The sequence below is a fragment of the Urocitellus parryii genome, chromosome 3 (assembly GCF_045843805.1).
Source record: "Urocitellus parryii isolate mUroPar1 chromosome 3, mUroPar1.hap1, whole genome shotgun sequence".
Lineage (NCBI taxonomy): Eukaryota > Metazoa > Chordata > Mammalia > Rodentia > Sciuridae > Urocitellus > Urocitellus parryii.
In genome coordinates, this window is record NC_135533.1 from 203,996,713 (window position 1) to 204,020,828 (window position 24,116).

The 24,116-nt window shown below is 51.7% G+C and overlaps 1 protein-coding gene across 2 annotated transcripts in view; it reads left to right on the forward strand.

The window, feature by feature from the left end:
- The first annotated feature begins 4,450 nt into the window (after positions 1–4,450).
- Ell (elongation factor for RNA polymerase II) overlaps positions 4,451–24,116 on the forward strand; it is a 63,285-nt gene continuing 43,619 nt past the window's right edge. The window contains exon 1 of one of the 2 annotated variants that reach the window (XM_026389780.2): positions 4,451–4,592. In XM_026389780.2, coding sequence (XP_026245565.2) covers positions 4,458–4,592 — 135 coding nt within the window. In that variant the 5' untranslated portion in view covers positions 4,451–4,457. Of the gene's footprint in view, positions 4,593–16,209; positions 16,550–24,116 lie in introns of those variants that run through there. The other variant, XM_026389781.2, reaches the window with a different exon arrangement.

Genomic DNA, 24,116 nt, shown 5'->3' on the forward strand with positions numbered 1-24,116 from the left:
GACCCAGCAATCCCATTCCAAGGCTTATTACTAAAAGAAGGAGAAACACCCATCTACACAAAAACAGGTACGTCTGGCCTGGGGGTACAGCTCAGTGGGCATGAGACCCTGGCTTCCATCCCCAGCCCTGCAAAACAAAACTAAGCTAAAAAACAGAAATAAAACCAAGAAAAAAAAAAAAAAGCCCTGTGTACGTGAATGGTCAAGAGGCAACATTCATAATAGTGAAATAGAAAGAGAAAAAGCTGCCCAAATGTTCCTCCAAGGATGAATGGACAAACAAAAAGGGTAGGTTCCTACAATGGAATAGTATTCAGTTGTTAAAAAGGGATGAAGCAAAACATTCGCTAGAGAAAAGATAGCCTAGTCAAAAAATGATGCTTAGCAAAACTGGAAGTCCATATGTAGCAAAATGAAATTAAACCTCTATCTCTCACCCTGCACAGAAATCAACTCAAAGTGGATCAAAGACTTAGACAGAGACCCTGAGCCTAATGGAAGAAAAAATAGGCCCAAATCTTCACCACGTCAACCTCGGATCTGACTTCCTTTTTTTTTTTTTTAAGAGAGAGCGAGAGAATTTTTAATATTCATTTTTTAGTTTTTGGCGGACACAACATCTTTGTTGGTATGTGGTGCTGAGGATCGAACCCGGGCCGCACACATGCCAGGCGAGCGCGCTACCGCTTGAGCCACATCCCCAGCCCAGGATCTGGTTCCCTTGACAAGATTCCTAAAGCACAAGAAGTAAATTCAAGAATCAATAAACGGGATGGATTCAAATGAAAAAGCTTCTTCTCAGCAAAGGAAACAATAATATGAGGCGAGAGACAACAGACTGGGAGAAAATCTTTACCACAGGCACCTCCAATAAAGCATTAATCTCTAGCATATATAAAGAACTCAAAAAACTTGACACCCAATAAAACAAACGACCCAATCAATAAATGGGCTAAGGAACTGAACAGACACTTCACAGAATAAGAAATACAATTGATCAGCAAATATATGAAAAAGTGTTCAACATCTCTAGCAATCAGAGAAATGCAAATCAAAACTACTCTAAGAGTTTGTCTCATCCCTTTCAGAATGGCAATCACCAAGAATACAGGCAACAATAAATGTTGGTGAGGCTGTGGGGAAAAAGGCACACTCAGACATTGCTATTGGGACGGCAAATGGGTAAAACCACTACAGAAAGCAGATGGAGATTCCTCAGAAGACTGGGAATGGAACCACCATTTGACCCAGCGATCCCATTCCTTGGTTTATAGCCAAAGGACTTAAAATCAGCATACTACAGTGACACAGTCACATTGATGTTTATAGCAGCTCGATTCACAATAGCTAGGCTATGGAACAAACCCTAGATGTCCCTCAATAGATGAATGGATAAAGAAAATTTTTAGTTGTAGATGGGAATATAGCTTAGTTGGTAGAGTGCTTGCCTTTCATGCACAAGGCCCTGGGTTCAATCCCCAGCACCACACACAAAAAAAGAGTGATATATATATATATATATATATATATATATATATATACTCAATTGAGTATCACTCAGCTTTAAAGAAGAGTGAAATTATGGCATTTGCCAGTAAATGGTTGGAGTTGGAGAATATTATGTTAAGCGAAATAAGCCAATCCCACAAAACCAAAGGCCATTTGTCTTCTCTAATATGAGATGCTAATTCACAGGCCTGGGGCACTAGGGAAGAAAAGCATTACCTTAGATTAGGTAGAGGGAAGTGATGGATGTGGGCATAGGACAGATGGTAGAATGAAACAGACATTATTACTGTATGTAAACAGGGGTGCGCATGTATTGCTCTGGTATAATGACTTTAATTGTTTAGGATAGATACCGAGGGACAGTACAGCTAGGTCACATGGTGGTTCCACTTCTAGTCTTCCAAAGAAACTTCTTACTGATTTCCACTGTGGTTGTGGTGATTGATTTATAATCTCACAGTCAGTGTAAGAGTTTTACCCACACCTTCAGCAACATTTATCATTATTTGTATTCTTTTTATTTATTTATTTATTTATTTGCCTTACTAAAGATTGAATCCAGGGGCTCTTTACCACTGAGCCATGTCTCCATCACTTTTTTTTTTTTAAAGACAGAGAGAGAGAGAGAGAGAGAGAGAGAGAGAGGGAAGGAGGGAGAGAGAACTTTTAATATTTATTTTTCAGTTTTCAGCAGACACAACATCTTTATTTTATTTTATGTGGTGCTGAGGATCAAACCCAGGGCCTCACACATGTTAGGTAAGAGCTCTACCACTGAGCCACAACCCCAATCCTCCATTTGTACTCCTTTTGGGAGGAGTGTCTATTTAGTTCATTACCCCATTTATTGACTGGGTTATTATTATTTTGGGGGTGTTAGGTTTTTTGTGCTCCCTATATATTCTTAATATCAATTCTCCAGCAAAAGAGAAGCTAGCAAAAATTTTCTTCCATTCTGTGGACTCTTTTTGCTTTTAAATATTTCCTTTGCTTGTGCAGTTTTTTAATTTGATGTTATCCCATTTATTAATTCTTGGCATTATTTCCTGAGTTCAGGAGTCCTATTGAGGAAGTTGTTGCCGGCACTTCCCTGTTTGGGTGTTGACCCTATGTATTCTTCTACCAGTTTCAAAGTTTCTGATCTAATTTCTAGGTCTTTGATTTGTTTGATTTGACTGTTGTGCAGGGTGGGAAATAAGAATCTAGTCTCATTCTTCTACGTATGGATAGTCAGCTTTCCCTGCAACATTTTTAAAAAGACTCTCTTCTCTCCAATGTATGTTGTTGGTGCTTTGTCAACAATCAGATGACTCTGGGTGGGTTTATCTTTGTGTCTTCTATTCATTCTATGTTATTGTCTGTTTTTATGCCAGTACCATGCAATTTTTATTACTAGAGCTCTGTAATATAATTTGAAGTCAGGTATTGTGACGATTCCAGCATTGTTTTTATGGCTTGTAATTGTTTTGGCAGGCCAATTAGGGGATGTGTACTTCAATAATAGGGTGCGTGGCTAGCATGTGTGAGGTGTTGTGTCCAAACCCTGGGTGGAGGGTGGGGTTGGGAGGGATTGCTTTGGCCACTCTGGGCTTTTTTATTCTTCCAAATGAATTTCAGGACTATTTTTTCTAAAAGTTCTGTAAGGAATACCATTGGTATGCTGGTGGGGATTGCATTGAATCTGTGGATTGCTTTAGGTAATATGGCCATTTTAACAATGTAATTCTGCCCATCCATAAACACAGGAAGTGTTTCCATTTTTTTTCTAGTGTCTTCCTCAATTTCTTCAGTGCTATAATTTTCATTGTGGAGGGTCTTTTACTTTCTTGTTTAGGTTTATTCCTAGGGTTTCTTTTTTTAGGTTCTTGTGAATGGAATTTTTCCTAATTTCTTTTCAGCAAAGTCATTATTGGTTTACAGGCATGTTACTGGTTTTTATATATTGATTTTTGTATAGTGGAATTGTACACATTAAATAGATAACTACTTTTTAATATAAAACAGCCTAGGTCTGGAGGTTAGGACCATAGTACAGCATTTGCCTGGCATGTTCCCAGCCCTAGGAAACAATCATAAGCAAAAAAAAAAAAAAAAAAAAAAAAAAAAAACAAAAACAAAAGCAAAAACAAAAAAAACAACCACTTAAAGACTTTCCTACCAAGTTATATTTTGTATACTTTTTTTTCTGCTTAGAAATAGAGCTGTACTCCACCATTGCTCAGGGCGATGGTGTATTTTATCATTTTACAGTCTATTCTTTTCATAAACAAAGTTTAGAGGATCCCTCTTCTTCCAACCCTCTAGTAGCTTCAGGTCCTGGAATCCCAGCAGCCCACCTTAAGAGAAGCCGCATCAGCAGAACCCAGCGTCCATCGCGCGACTTGTTTTCATAGCCACGCCCACTAACCTGGCCAGCATCTGCCCCCGCCTCCCACGTGTTTTGCGCTGTCCCCGCCCCCTCCACGCCCTCGCTGCGGCTCCTAACAGAAGCCAAAGACGGAAGACCGAAGAGATCTCATAAATAATGCATCACGTCAGAGGCTGGGGGCGGGGTTTTGACGCGCCCGGAGGAGTCAGGGTCGTGAATAATACATATGGAGGCAGGGCCTGGAGGGGTGCGCGTGTCAAGGCGGAGTTCATGCACGGAAGTGGCCTACTCTAGGGTCTGGAGAGGTGGGACCTTCAGCATATTATGAATATGCAGAACATTGGGGCGCAGACTATGAACCTTGTTGTGCCCGTAGAGGGCGTTGCTTTTTATGTCTTATGAATAATGCAGCACGTCAGCGAACTGTGCGAGAGCGACTGTTAGCTTCTTGGGCTCTTGTGGGGCGTGGCCAGCCGCATCTCATGAATAATGTAGCACGTCAGAGGGCGGCGGGGCGGGGCGTGGCCGTCGCGCCGGCGCTGGAGCCGGGAAGGGGGGGCGGGGGAGGGATGGTCGCAAGATGGCGGCGCTGAAGGAGGCTCGGAGCTACGGGCTGTCGTGCGGGCGGGTGAGCGACGGCAGCAAGGTGTCTGTGTTCCACGTGAAGCTCACCGACAGTGCCCTGAAGGCCTTCGAGAGCTACCGCGCCAGCCAGGTGAGCGGCGTGGGGTCCGGTGCGCTGTCGGGGACGTCGGGGCGCGGGCCGGCCTCGCGCGCCCCTCACCGCGGCGCCCTGGCGGGGAGCGCAGGGTCCAGCGTGCTGCTGGCAGGTCCCTGGGCCAGCGGTGTCCCTGGCCGGCATCAGCCCGGAGCGCCGGGAACCGCGGTCTTCGTAGGTGCTACTAGGCGATACCGGCGGACAGTCCGTGGCGGCCGAGGGGCCGGAACTTGGCCGGGAGGGGCGTCAGTGTTGGCACCTGGAGGCGTCCGGGGCCTTTCCTGGCCCGCCCGGTACCTGGGCAGGAACTGGTCTGCCCACCTGGTGGGGAAAGGGAGAGGACGGTGCTCTTCTGGCCTGGTGTGGTGGTGGGGACTTGGGCTTCTCTGTCTGGACACCTGGAGGGGCAGTTGGGTGGGGGTGACTGGTGTGTCTTCCTGGGAAGCAGCTTTTCTATGTCCCAGGCAGGGTGGGTCAGGGGGCGCTGCTGACCGGGCATCTGTGGGGGCCTGTTCCATCTAGGTGGAAGGCTGTGTCTGTACCTGGGGCCTGTGTTTGGCGCTTTCCGATGACCCTGTCTCTGGATACCATCGGAGGGTGAAAATGTTTAGGGAGGCAGTGATGTTTTCCTGAAGGTAGTTGTGTGGGGTTGGCCCCCCGCGGTGTTTTTCTCAGTCTTGGAAACCCTGGTGGACCTGGAAGGAGGCTCTGGCCACCATACCTGGTGGTTAACTCTCAAACTTCTCTGGCCAATTTGGGCCCATCTGGGGAAGTTTGGAGTCTTTCAGTTCTGCCACCTGGCTGGGGGGTGGGGAGACTGCTGGGTGTACCTTCTTTCAGGTCTAACTTTGGGGCACATCTGGAGTCGTGATCAGAAGTCTGCCTCTTCCCATTTCATTTTGTGTCATGGGCACCCTCTGTCTTGTGCCCAGATCAGAGTTGCAGATCCCCCAGTGATTAGGATCTGAGAGAAAGGAAGGAGCACTTTACCTCTTTTCCTGGAAAGTGAGGACTTCATAATCATAAGGCGGCTGGGGTTGTGGGGGGATGTCTGTCTCAGGTTCAGGGAGGCCCTGTGTGTGTGTGTTTATGTATACTGAGCATGGGGGGGCCCCCCGCGGGCGGGTGAGGAGAGAGTAACTAGGAAGGAATGTGGCTTTCTTCCTGCCCCGGACTTGTTCAGCACCATTAGCTAAGCTGGGAATTTCTTACCCTGTTTTGTGTTCCCTCCCCTGTCCTGGAGCCCACACCTCCTTTGCTTCTTTCAGCAGTTTCCTTCCTGTCCCTGTGTTTCAGTTTTCCCCTTCATAGAATGGGGATTTCATCTTTTTGGAAGAGCTCCTTCTACCCTTGTCAAAAAGATTCCCCAAGACGAGGCTAAGGCGCCCCTGCAGGTGAGGAGGAGAATTTAATGATGGTTTCAGGAGGTGGCAGTGGCTGCCCAGTGACCATCTTGGGCTATTCTTCCTGGTGAAATTGCAGCCTGGAACCTTTTTATCTGTGCAGTCCCCCCCGCCCCCCTAAGGTACTGGGGATTTAACTGAGGCGCGCTCTATTACTGAGCTATTATCCTGAGCTCTTTTTTATTATTTAAAAAAAAATTTTTTGAGACAGGCTGTCCTTAAGTTGCCCCAGCTGGCCTCGAACTTACAATCCTTCTGCCTCAGCTTCCTGAGTAGCTGGGATTATAGGCGTGCACCACCACCTTGCCTGGCTCCCCTGGGCAATTCTGACTTGTCCTGCAGGAAGGCAGGTTTTCCCAGAAACAGCTGGGGGAGAGCGCATGAGTCATGTAAATAAGATGGACTTGGTACCTGGTTGCCTCGGACTTCTGGGATCCTGGGACCAAGAGCCCCACCTTCTGTCCAAAGCTGCCCTCACTCGTTCCAGTCCCCTGTCAGGAAGGCTTGCCTGTGCGTCTGCCTCATGCCATCATGCTGCTATTTTTAATTTCGGGTATAGGTTACATCCCCTAACTAAGCTGGGTCTTCCTTGTATGTGAAGGTGAAGTTAACTGCAGAGTCTTGAGCTTGTTCCATCTGGGCTGTTTATAGTAGTGTGTTGACCAGCCAGGAAGGGTTCCCTCAGATAACTCTCTAAGCTGTCTAGGGCAACTTGATTGGCTCGGTTAAATTTTGGGGAGATCCAAGTTTGTGTTTTTCTTGAAAGATGACTGGTTAATTAAGTGGCATGGAAGCTTTCATATTTAATATTACGCTTTGGGCAGTGAACTGGACTGAGCTAAGACCAGAGGAGCTCCTGTGCTTTTTGTGGCACTGGTGGCAGGAAGAGCCTTCATTTAGCTGGCTTTGGATGGTGGGCATGGGGAAGGCAACTTAAAGAACTTGATATTTGTTAACAAAACCTTGTGTGCCCATCTCTGTCAACTAGCAGCCAGGATTTACTGTTCTCTGGTGCTGAGGCTATATGGTTTGCCAATAGCAACTTGTGGTAGGGTTTTAATTTTTTGTTGTTGTTGTTCTGGGAGTGCATGCTTGTGCATGCTAGACAAGCCCCTTACCACTGAGCTGCGCCTCCTACCCCTACTTAAAAATTTTTTTAAAAATATTTTTTTAGTTTTAGGTGGACACAATATCTTTATTTTTTAAAATTTTTATGTGGTGCTGAGGATCGAACCCAGTGCCTCATGCATGCTAGGCAAGCACTCTACCACTAAGCCACAACCCCAGCCCCCTACTTAAACTTTTTAATTGCAAAAAGATATTTACATATTCAGGTGTGGCAGGGTCTGGACAGGAACTCGCTGTGGAACTTTCCTTGTGTCTTTCCATGAACTGTTCATTGTAGCCCTTTGAGCAGCCTTGTGTAAGGATCTACGGTGGTTTCTTTCCCCAGAAAGGTCTGAAGTCTGAGCTGCTCTTGTGTAGGCCTGGTGGCCAGGCAGGTAGAGATTTAGCAATACGTGTAATGGCTGGTCCTTCCATCCCATTTTGGACTGGTTAAAGTTTCTCTTTGATTATAAAATCCTGAGTAGTTCTGAGGTTACCATTTCTCTGTATTTCTTTTTTGACTTTGCTGGGTTATTTCCAGGAGAGCAGAGAGAGGAAGTGGTATACAACTCATCCTTCCAGAATAATGTCACTGCCTACTCAGAGAAGTGTCCCCTGGTGACCCTGAGGAAGTGACCTCCCCAGGGGGATCTGCCTCTATCTGCCGGGTTGTATTTTGTCACTAGGGGAATTGAGTGGTCTCTGTGGCCAGGTGACCTCCTTGGTGGAGGGGAGCATATTTGGGAATAACTGAGGGCCCAGGCAGGGTCCTTGAGGCTGGAGATCAAAACTGTCTGGGTTTTAATCTTGGCCCTGCCTGCCTCACAAGACTTTGGGCAAGTGAATTCCTGACCCATTCCAGCTCCAGATCCTTCTTCTCAGAACCGTGAGGGTGCCAGTATTTAACCCCATTCCAAGCTTCAGATCCTTCTCTCAGGCCCCAGCATACCCTGAGCCCTCTTGAGCTCTCAGCTCTTGGCACTCTTGCCCAGCGCTGTCTCCTGCTCTGGGCCCTCGTGGAGATTCATGCAGAGCTGGTGGGAGATGAGCCTGGGCTCACTCTTCTCACCCAATTTGATGGAGTGTCTGGTCAGCACAGGGCCACTGCTCAGGGGCTAGACGCCCACAGGGACTAAGATGGGTGCCTTGTGTCAGCAGCAATATTCTAGAATTATCAAGAGGTAGATAATAGGGGCTGGGGCTGTAGCTCAGTGGTGGAGCACTTGCCTAGCACATGTGAGGCAATGGATTTGGTCCTCAGCACCACATAAAAGCAAACAAAATAAAGACATTCTATCCTTCTACAACTTAAAAAAAAATAATAAAAAAAGAGATAGATAATAAACAGCCACCCAGGAATCAGGAGGAAAGATTCATCAGTGGACAGTGCTAGAAAGGAAATAAAATAGGGCAAAATGCTGGTGAGGGACCCCAGGTGGGCATAGGAGATGACACAGAGTTGAGGTCAGTGGCTGGAGAGTCCCAGGCACTGGTGTGCACACTCTTTTGGAGTCAGGGCCTGGTAAAGGTGTAGGGGGGCTGCAAGGTGCTGTCCAAGTGTGAAGGAGCACCAGGTTCCATGGGCCTGCAGCCAGTATCCTTCAGCTGTCCTGGGAGGCCCCGGTGCTATGCTGGCGACTGCTGCGTGCTAGTAAGTAGGTGAACTGCTTGGACGTCCACCTGGGCACTGGTGGCAGGAGGAGTCTTCATTTAGTCTGCATTCCCTTTGCATGGTGGGGAGGTCCAGGAGGCCAAGCTTGTCTCTCCCTTCCTGGGGGGTGCCCACGTGCTCCTGAGCAGGGAAGCGCTTTATCCTGCTGTTCAGATGAGGCCTTCGTTAATAATCCTAGGGCCATCATCTCCAAGCTCTGGGGGGAACACTAGCTTATGGTTCCTGCTTTATGTTAGGGGCATGTCAGACTCTGAGGCAGCCTCACCTGCTTGAGGGCACTCCACTGTCCTCGTGTCTCAGCTGCCTCTTCGGAGCCCTAGCCCCAGTCTTGTTTGGGGTTGGGGTGGGTTTTGAGCTATAGGGCACATAGCTCTGAAGGGAGTCATACTGTGGGACCAAGTGCTAGTGAAACACCAGCATTTTGACAACCCCCCACCCCCTCACAGAGGCCACAAACCTTGATGACATGAGTGGCTGTGCAAAATTTTTGTAGTTTGACTGTTCTGAGCCCTGTCCCTGGAGAAAACCAAAAGATGATAGATGACCACCTGCATCTGGGTGTATGTCCCACTCCCATGCCAGCACTGGCTGTGCTGCCCGAGTAATTCATTTTGTCCCTGTCAGGTCCATGATGTGAGCAGTTCCTGTTTCCCAGGTGAGGAAAAGGCAGGCAGTGGCTTAGAAGGTTGAGTCACCTCACAGGACCTCTCAGCTGGGAAGTAGCCGAGAACCCAGGTTTCATGGCGTGAGGCTTTGGCCAGACTGGATGGGCTGGGTGGAGTGGGCTGGCACAGGGCATCAGGAGCATGGCAGCCTGTGTCTCCCGCTTGCTGGGTCATTGGGTTCGATTTGCTCGTGTGTTTCCAGGTGGGCGCCAGGTGATTCTGGGTGGGGTGGGCTCCTCCCCTAAGGTGCTGCTGTAGGATGGAGCCAGCCTGAGGCTGAGGTTGGCTGTCTGTGCAGGAGAGGGGCTGGGGGTGCGGGAGAGACAGAGGGAGGCTGAACACCACCCTGGCCACTGTGACCCTTGACCAAGCTTCCGGCTGCCTGGCTGTGGCCACGGTGATTGTGTGTAAACAGTAGGCTGCTCACGGAAACCCACCCTCTGTTGACTCATCAGGAGGCCAGAGTTCATCACCCTTTAAGCAGTTTTGACATCATACCAGGATTGTGACATCGCCAGGAGACCTTGAGGGAGGAACCAGCCAACTTGAAAAACAAGACCGCTTTTCCACTCTTAGCTCAAGCCAGAAACCCAGGAGACCCCTGGCTTTCAGAATCTGGGCCTCGGGGACAGCAGCCCTGCTTGATGTGGCCCAGCAGGGGTCAGACTGATGATTAATACTTTGCCTGTAGGATTTGGCCTCTTTTGTTTTTAGGGCCTCACGCCCAGGACTCTGTCTTTATGACTTACCTTGTCCTGTTTTCTCCTTGGTCTGTGAATTGTGCAGCTGGGCTTTGTGTGATCTCATCTCTGCAGTCAGCCACATAGCCTGAAGGGACACTTAGAACAGTGACCCCAAATGACCTCTGATCTGTAGGTGCTTGAATGACAGACAGTGATGACAGGCAGATATGTTGTTACTTTTTAATTAAGAGAAACAAAAGAGAAAAAAGAAAACTGGTGTCCAAGTAAGCCATCCCAAGGGAGACTGTTCCACTGAATGAAAGTGTCATAGAGAGACTTGTCTCCACATGAAGTGGCCATGCACACCAGGACCCAATGCTAATTATATCCTCCAGGGCTGGATACCTCCCTGGCCAAGTGGAGACGCAGCTCCTGGCTGAGTCACTCAGGTTTGAGGGACTGTGACTCCCAGCCCCTCGGGAGGGACAGGTTCTCAAGTCCAGGTGAAGTTTGTGGAATCACTGAACTGCTGTTTAAAAGCCACACATGCTGGGTGTGATGGCACACACCTGTAATCTCAGCGACCCTGGAGGCTGAGGCAGGAGGATCACAAATTTAAGGGCAGCCTTGGCAACTTAGTGAGACCCTGTGTCCAAAAACAACCACAAAAACCACGTGTGTGAAAGCTTTTTTTTTTTTTTAAACTGGATGAGAGTGTAGCTCAGCCTAGAGGCTTGCAGAAAACCTAAAGCACTGGTCCTGTTGCCCCAGGCAAGTGCGATGGCATCTCATTTCCTTTCTCTTCTGTCTTATACTGAGTTGTCATCATTTGTGTCTTTTTGTCTCTTCCTCAACTAGAGAAATATTTTTTGTCCTTATAAACTTTGCGTGTGCGTGTGCGTGCGTGTGTGTGTGTGTGTGTGTGTGTGGTGGGGTGGTGCTCGGTATGGAATCCAGGGTCACAAATGCCAGACAAGTGCTCTACTGCTAAGCTCTTCCTCCAGCTCCGCTTTTTTTTTTTTTTCCTGTTTTGAGACGGGCTCTTTATATTTATTTATTTATTTTTATGTGGTGCTGAGGATCAAACTCAGGGCCTCACACATGCAAGGCAGGCGCTCTACCACTGAGCTATAGCCCCAGCCCCCCAAATTTTACTTTTCAATGGCTATGTCTTCCACACGGTTTGGATCCTAAGAGGTCTCTATTCGTAGATCATTTTTATGTCCTGGTCATTCTGGATGCTGGGACAGGCTGCTCCATTTCCTGAGGTGGAGGTGCACAGATGCACTGAGTTGTGGCTGGGGCTGCCCTGGGGAGGCTGGCGCAGGCAGAGGCCTGGCATGACTGCTCATCGCTGGGTGGAGTTGGGAGGCTGTGATTGCTGTGCATTTGCTTCCAGGATGTGTTCTGGCTCTGGTGGGGATGGCTGTGTGGTCAGGAAGGGCCAGGTGGGAGGCAGGGAGGCTGGAGGAGGCTGTGGATAGAGGCTCTGAGGGCCTTAGCTGGGATGGTACCTGGGGACTGGATAAGGGTTCAAATGTGGGAGGCATTTGGGAAGTTGCCTGTGTCTGGTTGGAGGAGGTGGACATTTCTGATGTTGGCTTTTGCTGGCTATGTGGGTGAAGGTCTTGACCTAGTCGGCTTGGTTGTGATGTTTGATCTGGGGTTTTCAGTGAGAGATGCGGGGTTTCTGCAGGGCTGAAAGATATGCCGATGGCAGCTCTGGAGTGGTTGCCGAGGATCAGAGAGCCCTGGTGTGTCCATGACGGGTGTGTCGTTGCTGTTGAGGTGGAAGCTGTGTGGAGTAGGTTGTGGGTGAGCCGGTCTTTCTGAGCTGCTGCCTTTGTTGCAGAGTGTGGACGTCCTGAGTTCCTGCAGGGGTCCTCATATGTGCAGTTTGAAGGTGGGTTTGACAGATATGGCCAGTCTTGGATTGCATCTTTTGCTGAGGAGCAGTTGGATACCATGTTTCCCGATTGCACTGGTGTTGACTAGCCCAGAGGCAATTACTGGACTGTGGGTGCACTGGACAGCGTTGCCAAGGTCTTCGGCTGAATGGAGGGTTTGCCTAGGTCACCCTGAGTCAGCCTTGCAGGTGGGTGAGTGATGTACTCATCAGGTGCAGGGAAGACCAGGGGGAGGGCCTTAGTGACAGCCCTCTTGTCACTGCTTCCCAGTGGGCTTTAGGCATCTCTGTCGCAGGCTGCCTGGAGCAGCTCAGCCTGCCTTGGAGCTTTTGAGAAACTAAGGTGCTGCTGGTGATGAAAGCCCTGGGTTAATCCTGCTCTCTTCACATGGAGAGATCAGGGTTCAGCTGGGTGGTCCTTTCCTTGAGTGTGTTCTTCCCCAAGTCACTGCTCTTGCTGGTCCTGTGACTCTTCTAAATACTTATGAAAAGAGTCATCATAAGGAGGCATTTCCCTTGAAGGATGCTGGGAGTCACATGCTGGGGTGAGTGAGACTGGCTTCAGCTCCTACTGATAGTATGGTTGCAGGTGACAAAGACCCTGACCACAGCTACCATGGGATGGGGGATGCTGGTGCCCATGCTGGAGGTGAGCTTGGCTGACTTCAGGTCACGTCTGAAGGAGAGTGTTAAGGAAAATCACCTGGAACCAACTGAGAAGCAGGGGCATGGAGGGCCCTTTATTGACTCTGGAGTGGATGCGAAGAGAAGTGGAGAAGACAGTGACAGTGTCCTACTTCTGTAAGGACCGCATGTGGAGCCCAGTACCAGGATGCAAGTGTGTTTAAATAGAGAAGGTTAAGATGCACTTGGGTGTCCTGGAGAACCTGTGGGGAGGGGAGAAGGGTAACTTAGCCTTGGCCCAGTTATTCACAGCCCCTTGCTATCTCTTGAGTCTGGCAGGGTGGGACACCCAACCAGCCAAAGGTCCTAAAGATTCAAGAAGGGGCAGGGCCCACCTTGCAGGTCCTAAGGCCACATCTCTTTTGAGAGCAAAATCTGCTTTTATGAGTTTAGTTCTTTGTGTCCCAAGTGGAATTGAAAGATAACTGTTGTGCTGGGCACAGTGGCACATACCTATAAATCCCAGCTACTTAGGAGGTTGAGGCAGAAGGATCTCAAGTTTGAGGTCAGCCTCACCAACTTAGTGAGACCCTATCTCAAAATAAAAAATGGAAAGGGTTGGTGATGTAGCTCAGTGGTCAAGGTCAGTCCCCAGTATTACATCCTCAGTACCACACTCACACAAAGCTAACTGTTGTGCTGGGCATGGTAGCCCATGCCTGGAATCCTAGCAATTTGGGAGTCTGAGGCAGAAGGATCAAAGTTTGAGACCAGCCTCAGCAACCTAGTGAGGCTCTGAGAAACTTGGTGAGACCCTGTCTCAAAATAAATGAATAAATAAATAAGAGCTAGAATGTAGCCCAGTGATAAAATGCCCCTGGGCTCAATACCCAGTAACTGCTCCCCACCCCTGAAAAAAAGATGGAAAAAGATAACTGTTAAGATGACCAGGGTGTGGCTCAGTGGTGGAGCACTTGCCTGGCGTGTACAGGTCCTGGGTTCCATCCCAGCACTGTAGGGGAAAAAGAGAACGCTTGTCGGGGCTGGGCTTGTGGCTCAGTGGTAGAGCGCTTGCCTAGCACATGTGAGGCACTGGGTTTGATCCTCTGCACCACATAAAAATAAAATAAAGGTATTGTGTCCACCTACAACTAAAAAGTGTATTTAAAAAGAAAAAAAGTTAACACTTGTGGAAGATGGGCTTTCTTCCTGCAAGGAAGCAATCTGGACACCTCAAAGGTCAGGTGCTGCCCACTGGGGGGTACTGGGCAGGCTGGCCTTTGCCCCTGCTCCTGCCCTTGGCCTGACCCTGCGGTGGTGAAGGTGGGAGAGAGAGAGCAGGAGCAGTGAGGTTTCCTGGGATCCTGTGGGCAGAAGCCACCTACTGACTGCTGGGAGGAGCGGGGCCTCTAATCAGGGGAGGTGAGTGCTTGTGCACATGTGTGTGCATATGTCAGCCACCATGTGACCTGCACTCTCCTTGGAAACATGGGGTCAGCGCCTCAGTCCAGGCTAGGCTGATCTGAGGGGGGCCTCTTGGCTGACAGGTGGGGGCAGCCACCCATTCACACTGCCCTTCCTGGTGGGGGTGTTGTCTTCTGGGACCCAGAGGGCTCAGGATGGTCTCCTTTACTGGCCAGTGTGGATGGGGAGGTTCCCCTGCTTTTTTTTTTTTTTTTTTTTAAACCTTTAGGAGAGATCCAGCTTTCTGCTGTGGACCTATTGTGGGGGCTCTCCTCCCCTCATCCAGAGGGAGTGATTTCAGGTCCCAGAGTGAGATGATGATAACTGTAGCATCAGGGCAGCCTGAGTGGCAGGTGTGTCTCCTCTCCAGACAGAGCCACTGAGGGTAAGGAGCCCAAGAGGTGCCTCCTGCTCTTGTCCTCTCCAAAATTTCGTTCCCAGGACCAGGACTGCGTCTCCCACTAGCAGTATTCCCATGGCTTAGTGGTAGAGTTGAAGGGGCCTGGGGAAGCTGTGGCCTACAGCTTGGCACCGATGCCCTGTGACCCCTGGCCCTGCTTGCTCTCACCCCTCCTGTCATAGCACCTCTGTGGGGAAGATCCTCTGTCATTTCTGAGCAAGGAGTTCAGACATAGCTTGCCCAGCGGGCCGAGCAGGGCTGGCTGCAGGCACTGACAATGCGGACTGTTACTTCAGCTTTTCCAGTGTCAGCTGTAGTGCCTAGGGCAAGGGCCCAGTCAAGCCCACCATCTGTCTTTGTAAATAAAGTTTTATTGGGACACAGCTGCTCACTTGGAACAGCCCCATAAAGCCCGAACCAGAACTTGCTCAGCTGTTGGTCTGGAGTGTTAGCCCCTGCGCTGAGACCACACCCCTGGGAGGCCTTGCTGTTGTTCAGGGCCAGACTGAAACTTGGGGTCCCTTTGTTCTGGCCCCTTCATTTTATCAGCAGGAAGTCTAGGTGATGATTAGCCTTGGTCCTGTGGTTGGCAAAGATGAAGAAAGGCTAGGTGTGGTGGCGCACTCCTGTAATCCCAGCTACTTTGAAGGCTGAGACAGGAGAAATACAAGTTCAAGGCCCACCTCAGCAACTTAGTGAGACCCTTCTCAAAAGAAAAAAGGCTAGCAATGTAGCTCAGTGGTAGAGTACCCCTGTTTCAGTCTGTATCCTGCAAAAAACAAAATAAAAGATGAGGTTAGTCCTGGAGTCCAAGGGTGTCTGCTCTGGGACTCACAACCCTCCTGGCTGCCAACCCCCACCTGGATCTCCTGAAGACTCAAAATGCTTCCCACCCTGAGTGCCACTCCCATGGCTTTCCAGGAGCTTTTCTCAGCTTCAGCAAAGAGCCTGGCTTAGCTTCCAGTGGGCCTGGCCTTTTTTGTTTGTGACCTTTGGAACTGAAAACAAAGCCCAGTCATGCACAGCCTGGATGGGAAGGGCCAATGTGCATGACCCTTGTGGAGTTGGGATCAGCTGCAGCTTAGAGGAAGCCTTGGTGTCCTGGTCCCCTCCACTCCTGGGGATGTAGGTTCCATGTCTTTGCCTTGGAGTGGGTCGTGGGGCCCGTAACTGGTTCTTGTTGGGCCCTGACCACAGTCCCTTGTTCCTTCGGCCTCTGCTCTGTAGTCATACTGTGGGGCTGGTGTCTGCCACGGATACCTCACCCTGGACTGAGGGTGGTCTTGGGGAGCCTTCCAGAGCTTTCTCAGCTTGGGGCAAGTGCTCTCTGTAGAACAGATTCCATGTAAGATACCAGAGGCCTGAAAGTCCCCGAGAAGGGCTTCCTGGGTCGGTCTCCCTGGCGAGGGGCGGCGTGTGGTTTCTGCGTTCTGTCAGCAGAAGCGGCCTGGTTTTGCTCTTCTCTTCTGATGTCTCTCCCTTCAGAAAGGGTGTGGCAGCTGAGCTGCGCAGGCCAGGCAGGGGCCTTGCAGGGAGACGTCTGAGGGCAGGGGCAGGTCTCAGCTAGAAGAGTGTGTTCCTTCCTTTCCTGGTGGCACTATTTTTGGAGTTGGACGCTCACCGATGTCTGCTTGTTCCAGGGAAATGTGCTCAGCTCGCAGTGCATCTGGCGAGTGGGAGGGGACAACCAGTGCTGGCGGCCTGTGTCCAGCTCATCCCTAGTCTTCTCTGGGGCCAGAATGAGGCATGTTGGATCCCTTTCCTGTGCACGGGGTCTCACTGGTGAGGTCCTTCGTGTAGAGCCACACAGCCCACCCCGTGATCTATGAATGGCTCCACCCCGGGGTCAGCTTTTCATAAACCGGAAGTGAGCTGTGTCAAGGAGGATTCTGCTGAGGTGTCTGTTCTGGGAGGATTGATGAGGCATGGCCCCGGCTCTCTCTGCGATACCCTCCTGTCATAGCATCTCTGAGCTTAGGAGGCCGCGGATTTCCCACTGAGCAGCGCCTGCTAGAGCTCACATGTGCAAGGTAAAGTTCACAGCCCTGGAGCAGAAGTGGGTCCATGCAGCCCCACAAAGGCAAAGGCGTGGAGTGTCTTCCTTCCCCTGGGTGGGGTGATCGGCAGGGTCTAGGCCCAGAGTCCCACCACTGATGGCAGCTTGTCCTGGGAGCCTCAGAGTGCCCCTGCCTTTTGCCTTTCCTCTTCCTGCTCTCTCACATGTGGGTTAATTGAAGCCTGGCCACTTTGGAGTGACAGGAGTGGCCTGAGAGCTGGCCGCAGACTGTTGGGTTGAGGTGTTCAGGAGCAGGTAACCATGTGCTGTGGGCACGGCTGTTCCTCAGCAGGGCCTCATGCCCAGGTGTTTGCATTGGGGTGGAGGGATCCAGTGGGTGGGAGAACCTGAGGGTGTCACAGGCAGGTCACCTGTGGAAAACAGGGCTCAGGCCTAGGGCAGTGCCAGTGGGGCCAGTACCACGTTGACCACACCGGGACTGGTCCTGAGCCAGTCTGCAGACCAGGCGATTTACTGCAGCATGGTCTGGGAATTGGGGGCAGCAGCCTGGGCACATGCTGGCAGAGGCTGCCCATCATCCTGTGGCCACATGGGCACCCAGGGCTTAGAGGGAGGCCAGGCAGAAAGCTTCCAAGTGGTGGAGCTGGTGTCCTGATGACAGCTGAGGGCTGGGAAAAGGGACAGGCTGCCTCATTCTCCTTGCTAATGTTAAAACACATGGAGGCTGGGCACAGGGTGGCAGTGACCACCTGTGTAGTGGTGCCACCCTCTGGGCCTCAGTTCCCCCTCCTGCAGTGTGGAGTCATTGTGGGCCAGTGCCTGTAGCCTGGTGGTGTGGTCAGGTCTTGAGTCCTACCCCTTGGGCTGCAAGGCCTCCTTTCTCCTCATCCGTGGCATATTTGTGGGTTTAGGGAGCTTCACCCCAAAGTGGTTTACAGGGCATCTGGCACAGGAGGCTCCCCTTTCCTGCTCCACTGTGCCCGGGCACAGACAGCTCGGCTGGGCTGCTTCTGCCCACATCCCTGCTTTCTTGTTTTTTTTTTTTTTTTTTTTTTTTTTTTTTAAAAGAGAGAGAAAGGAGAGAGAGAGAGAGAGAGAGAGAGAGAGAGAGAGAGAATTTTGATATTTATTTTTTTTTAGTTCTCGGCGGACACAACATCTTTGTTGGTATGTGGTGCTGAGGATCGAACCTGGGCCGCACGCATGCCAGGCGAGCGCGCTACTGCTTGAGCCACATCCCCAGCCCCATCCCTGCTTTCTTGTACCTGTTAGTGGCGAGGAGCCTGCTTTATTGAGGACAGTTGAACAGTGAGAAATGAAAGCTCAGGCTAGAATGGCAGGCAGGTGGGAGTGTGGCCCCACGTGCTCCTGTGTTCCTGGCTCCTCCGGGCACACCTGCCTTCCTGCTGCCCATGAAGCCACAGGCACAGCCTGGCCCAGGAAGGGTGGGACTGGGCCCTGCATCTTTAAAATGGCTTTGGTTAGGAAGGCCTAGCAGAAACTTCCTCACTCCTCTGACACAGCCTTGCTGGTAGAGTCACAGGTACTGCCGGGTCAGTGAAGGCAGGTGGCGATGAAGGCCCACGGTGGAGTGACAGGAAGGGCTGGTGGTGGCTTCAGTTCCCAGATGTCCCAACATTTCCTGCCCTCTGGCCCCTGAGCATCAAGAAGTTGCCCACTGGGGTTCAGCTGTGAGCCTGGGGGTGCAGACGTCCAGTTGCTTGACCCGTCCCTTCACAGCTCTGTGTCCCAGAAGAGTTGAGGCACAAGTTGCTCCAAAGGAGCTCCACTGTTGGAACTGGGCACCGAGGGGTCTCTTGCAGGTGGGAGTCACAGACCCCAGGCTAGCCAACTGCTGGATACTCAGAGCTGCAGGACTTCTGTGGACCTCCGGGCCTGTCACCTGGACTTGTCTGAGACAGGTCCCTGTGGAGGGTGACACAGAGCAGGCATTCCTCACAACAGCCTGGGGTTGGTTTGCACTGGGCTGTAGCGAGGCTGCAGCCTGGAGGCTTCACAGGCTGTGTTTTGTGGTGACTTGCTGACCCCATGATTTGTCCTGTGGGCAGTGTCAGCCTCTCCTCAGGCCTGAGAGATGACCAGTGACAGACAGGTGTTACCACTTTAAAGACCAGACTCTGGCTCCCTCCCCACCCTCTCCAGGCAGAGGCGACCGTGACAGAGATCAGATGGGCAGCGCAGTGTGAGCTCAGCCCAGGAGGAAGGCCAAGTTGGCAGACGGCTTGGGGAAAACGCAGCCGGGGGACTACACATCACTGTTTTGCTCAGGATGTGCGTTCAGATTTTGGTGAATTTGAGTTCAAAATTGCGTGGCAAAAACCAGAATAGGAGTGGCTGCCGCACATCAGCCAAGTCATTCCTGGGTGGGTGGCTCTGCAGCTCCCCGCGCCCCCGGAATGCTCTTCTCCTCCTCCTCAGCCTCACACCTCCTGGCACCTGCCCTGTCCCTTCGGTTGTCCCTTGGGCACAAGTAGCCAAGCAGGCCAGCGAGGTTGAGTGAAGTGTGTCTGGTGAGGGTGTGATCACTGGGTCAACCGTTGCCACTGTGACTGCCAACAGCCTGCCCAGACTGTCCACGAGAGACGGGGCCTCTCTGAACTTGGGATCGCAGCAGTGGGCGGGAGGGAGGTGAGTCTGCAGGATGGTGACTTGCAGGGCCAGATTGGACCTGGCATCTGGCCAGAGCGCTGGCCAAGCCCCCACGTGGGACACCTGCTAACCTGGTCCTGGTGCCTTGCTGGGCAGTGGGGGTCCTAGGTGGAGAGTGACAGTCCCACAGGCTCTAGAGCAGCCTGCATGACAGGAAGGCTCCCTGGTACAAGGGACATTTGCCAGGGCCTGAAGAAAGATTGGAGTTCCTGGCCCTGGCGGTTGTTAGGGAAAAGCCTGTGCCCAGGAGGCCTGTCCTTGTCCCATGGGTGCCAGTGGCCAGAGACACGCCAGAACAACAGTTCGGAGTAAGTGGGAAGGTGGCCAGAGGGCACCTCCTCCCTTTCTTAGGCCTCCCTCTCCCAGTCCCTTCCCATCCTGGTTCAGATGTCTCCTTGTCACTTGGGTCACCTGGGATTGGGTCACTCGGGATCAGTGGCCTTGGCTCTGCGCACCTGCCTGCTCAGTGAAGGCTGTTAGCTATTCGTCTAATCCTGCGGTGGGCTGTGTGGAAGGGGCAGGGTCCTGTGTGGTTCCCTGTCCTCCGGCTCTGGACAGAGTGTTCCGTCCTCCCGTTGCCTCCGGGGCTGTGTCCTGCCTGGGATTCCCAGTAGCTGCCAGCTCCTGTCTGGAGCCCTGGCCGCGCCGCCTCCCCCAGGCTCTTCGCACTCGCACGTGTCGGGGTCGCTCCCTCCGCGGTGCTCCTGCTCTGCCAGATGCCTTTTCCAAAAATAAAGCTGGCAGAACTCCGCTGCCTCTTCTCATGTGGGTTAAGTGGCTTCACCCCACGGTGGTGGCGCTCCCTCACAGAGCCCCACAGAGGCACCTCCGGAGCTGCCTTGCGCAGAGCTGCTCAGGGCCTGAGGTGGCCATTACCTCTCCAGACCCTGAGTGTTCATGGTGGCTTTCCTGAACCGGGTGCCAGCGTGGCCCTCTGCAGCCTTGTAGCTTCTGCTCTGCTCTGCTCTCTCCTTTCCCTCTGTTGGGGATGAATCATGGCCCCCCACATGCTAGACAAGCACTCTGCCACTGAGTGTGTCCCCAGCCCAGAACACTTTTCTTTTTAAACTAGGTTCCTTTTTTTTTTTTTTAAATCAAATAAACCCATAAAAAAGTGCCACCTTATAAAGCAGGTGATGGTGGGCTGCTCGGCAGGGCCAGGGAGCCTTATAGTGTGACTCTGCCTTAGAGCTGGGGTGGTCCTCAGGGATCCCCCTCCATAGGTCCCTGGCATTGTGGGGTCCTGGGATGCACCTGGCCCCCTGTGCCCACCCTGGAGGGTGTGCTGCAGGTGGCAGCTTCGGGCCGTCTCCTGGATCACTGGCCTGCACCCTTAGCTATGAAGCTCTTTCTGGGCTCGGCAAACCTGGCTGGGTGTCTCCGGGCTGCTCCGGGAAGGGCTTCTGGGATTCTGCGTGGATGGCCTGACACTTTTCCTGACGTTGGCTCAGTGGCAGGAGGAGGAAGGTCCTCAACCTTCTCCACAGAGCACTAACCCACGCTAACACCAGGTTCTGCTTCTCTGTCCTGGCATCTGTGAGTTGACAGTGGCGTTGGGCACTTCCCCCTTGTTTCTGCTCCACCCCTTTCTCTTGATTTCCTCAGTTGTCTTCCTTCAGGGATGGAATTTGGAAAAGCCCCGTGTTTGAGGTACTGGAACACCTTGGCCTGGGACATTCGACCTTTCAGTTTCAAATGTTTGCTCCTAATTTGGCTGGTTTTAGGATGTCCCCTGGTGTTGGGGCTGGGGTCCCTGCTAGGCAGAAGTGATTAAGGCCAGCTCGTTCCTTGCTTCTGTTGGTCCTTCCTGCACCACTGCACACCTCAGCCTGGCCCCTCACCTGAGGTGTCCCTGTCCCTCTCTGCCTCACTGCTGGCCTACTCCTTGGGAGTCTTTCTGCATCCACTCAGCTGTTTCTGTGGCTGGTCATTCCAGAGTGGCCGGGTCTGTCCCCTGGGACCCTGCTGTCTCGGAAGCCCTGTCCATTCCTGGCTGCTGGACCAGGCACGTGCCCCTTAACACATCTATCAAGCGGTGGTGGTAGGACACTGAGTGGCCTCACATGGGGCTTCCTCAGCCTGTGACAAACCACTTCCCAGGATGCTCAGTGTCCTGGGGGACATGGTCTTGCAGTCTCTGGGATGCTTGCAGAATTCTAGAGGCCCTGTTGGGAGCAGCCACTGAGCCACCGTCCAGGTTTGCTGGAACCTAGAAAGCACTTCGGTTGCTAATGGTGCAGCCTAGTGTGATACCTGATTTCTGATTTGTCTCTCCCATGCCACCCTCACAGGGCCACCTGGTGACCCAGCTAAGCAGCTTGGAGCTCCTTTCTGTCCCTGCTGAGTCTGCTGAGGGCCTTCCTTTGAAAGAGACTGTTTCTGGAGGGCATGGCCGGCTCCCTGAGGAGAGAGGGCTGCAGGAGGCTGCTGAAAGCAGGCCAGCAGCAGGAGTCCAGGAATTTGCGTGGGGATTCCTTTGCCTGCATCAGGGGTCTCCATCGTTCTTCTTCTTTTTCCCATTTATATGGTGCCAGGCATGTCAGATGGATCAGGGAAGTGCCTGGGATTCGACTCCTAGTCTCCTGGTGCACATCCTGCTGAGCCCTGGCCCATCTAGCTCTGATGGCTCCTTCATCTGCGCCTGCTCCCCTGAATAACTGGCCCCTGGCCCAGGATGCTGTACCTGCCCTGCCACACTGGCCTAAGGGAGGGTGCAGCCCTTGGCCTTATCAGCCTGGCTCTGAGCCAACTGTGCCACAGACCAGGTCCTGCTCCCTCCTCCCAGTGTCCTGTGCTCCAAGACCTGCGTTGCGCCAGAAGGACTCCCCTAGAGTGGGAGGCAGGTTGGAGGGTCCACCTTGCTCTGACCACAGGCTGTCTAGACCTTCGAAGCCACCTCTTCAGGCACATTCCAGGACCTTCCCACTTCTTGTACACCACAGTCTCTGATTCTTCTTAGTTTTGTAGCAGTGCTGGGTGGGATACCGCGTTGCTCTGATTTGCGTCTTACTTGTGGCTTCTCGTGTGTTGTCACGGTCCACGTTACTTTCTGCAGCAGGTGCTGCATCCCTTGCTGTTCCTGTTGACTGGTTTGGCCAGCAGTGGGGCTCCCCCCCGGGGCAGGTTGACCTAGGCCTTGCTCTCAAGAGTTTGCTTGCCTTCCGCCCGCTCTGCCAGTGAGGATGGTGGCGTGGAGGTGAGGACAGTGCCGTGGAGGTGAGGACCATGTATGCCCTTCCGTGTTTGTGATGGACCAACATTCCCCTGCCCTGTGGAGAGTTGAGGCCTGAGTTTGGCGGCTGGAAGTTGCCACACCTCTTTGTGGGACCTCTGTGACAAGTGGAGTCACGTGTGTGAAGCTGGCAGCCAGCTGGCTACTTGTCCCCTTTGCTGAGCAAGATCTGTGCACCACACTGGCTGGTGTTTTCAAAGCACTCAAACTGTCATTAGGCTACTTTTGAAGGTCTTGAGTTTGCTTCAGTTTATCTGGGTGACATATTAGTGAGAAAGCTGAAGTTATGTTTAAAAAGTGTTTTCTTTTTTTTTTTGGTATTGTGGGTTGAATTCAGGTGCTTAACCACTGAGCCACATCTCTAGTCCTTTATATATATGGATAGTTTTTCCAAAATATTTTTTAGTTGTAGGTGGACATAATTCCTTTATTTTATTTATTTATTTTTATGTGGTGCTGAAAATCCAACCCAGTGCCTCACACGTGCTATGCAAGTGTTCTACCACTGAGCCACAACTCCAATCCCTCTTTTTATATTTCATTTGGAGACAGGGACTCACTGAGTTGCTTAGGGCCTCACTAAGTTTCTGAGGCTGACTTTGAACTCATGATCCTCTTCCCTCAGCCTCCCAAGCCACTGGGATTACAGGCTTACACCAGTGCACCCAGCTTGTATTTTTTATTTAGAGACAGGGTCTCTCTAAGTTGCTTAGGGCCTCACTAAATTGCTGAGGCTGGCCTTGAATCTGCCATCTTCCTGCCTCAGCCTCCCGAGCTGATGGGATTACAAGGGTGCATCACCACGCCCAGCTAAAGCTGGTTTTGTACTGGCAAATAGTAGAGTTCACCCAGCCCCTGACAGCTCCCCAAATCATTTTGCATACAGGTTGTGTTAGAGCCCAAGGCTATCCTCTGTTGCCATCCAAGCACAGAGCAAGAACTTACCAAGAGGCTCCAGGGCGTCTGTGCTGTGATGTCCTCTACAAGGATGAGACTACTCTGTTGGCCCTGGCGCACTGCTGCTTTCTCGAAGAAAGACCCTTAGTTCCCCTTTCTCCATCATCAGAATCCGTTCTCCAGGCAGAAGCTGCCTGAGTCCTCCCTGCTCAGCTTCAAGATCCTTCCGCTTTTGGTTTGGCATCAGGGACTGAACCCAGGGGTGCTCTACCACTGAGCTGCATCCCCAGCCCCTTTTTATTTTTAGTCAGGGGCCTAGGTGGCTTAGGCTGACCTCATATCAGTGATCCTCCTGCCTGAGCCCTGGAGTAGCTAGGATGCAAGCTGCGCCAGTGCGCCCAGGATCTCAAACACCATGACCAGGGAGTCAGTGCAGCGACTTTCAATGGAACCACGAGAGGTGTCCTTGTGATGAGCTCTTGGTGCACCCAATGGGGTTCATTTGTAAACTAGGACATGCACAGGAGTCTTCGTGGCTGTACTGTCACGAGCAATACCTGTCACATGTGGCCAAGGTGGAATGAATGGGCCACCAGTCTCATATTTTACTTAAACAACAGGCTTGCCATCACCTTGCTGAATACTATTTGATGTTTTGAGAAAGGCCACCAAGAGCCTCTTGTGTCCTTTTTCCTAGCCCTTATCCCCCGTGGCCTGATACTCTGGCCAAGAGTGGATGCTGTGAGGTTGCATGGACTGCATTCCCCCTTTAGCCCCTGAA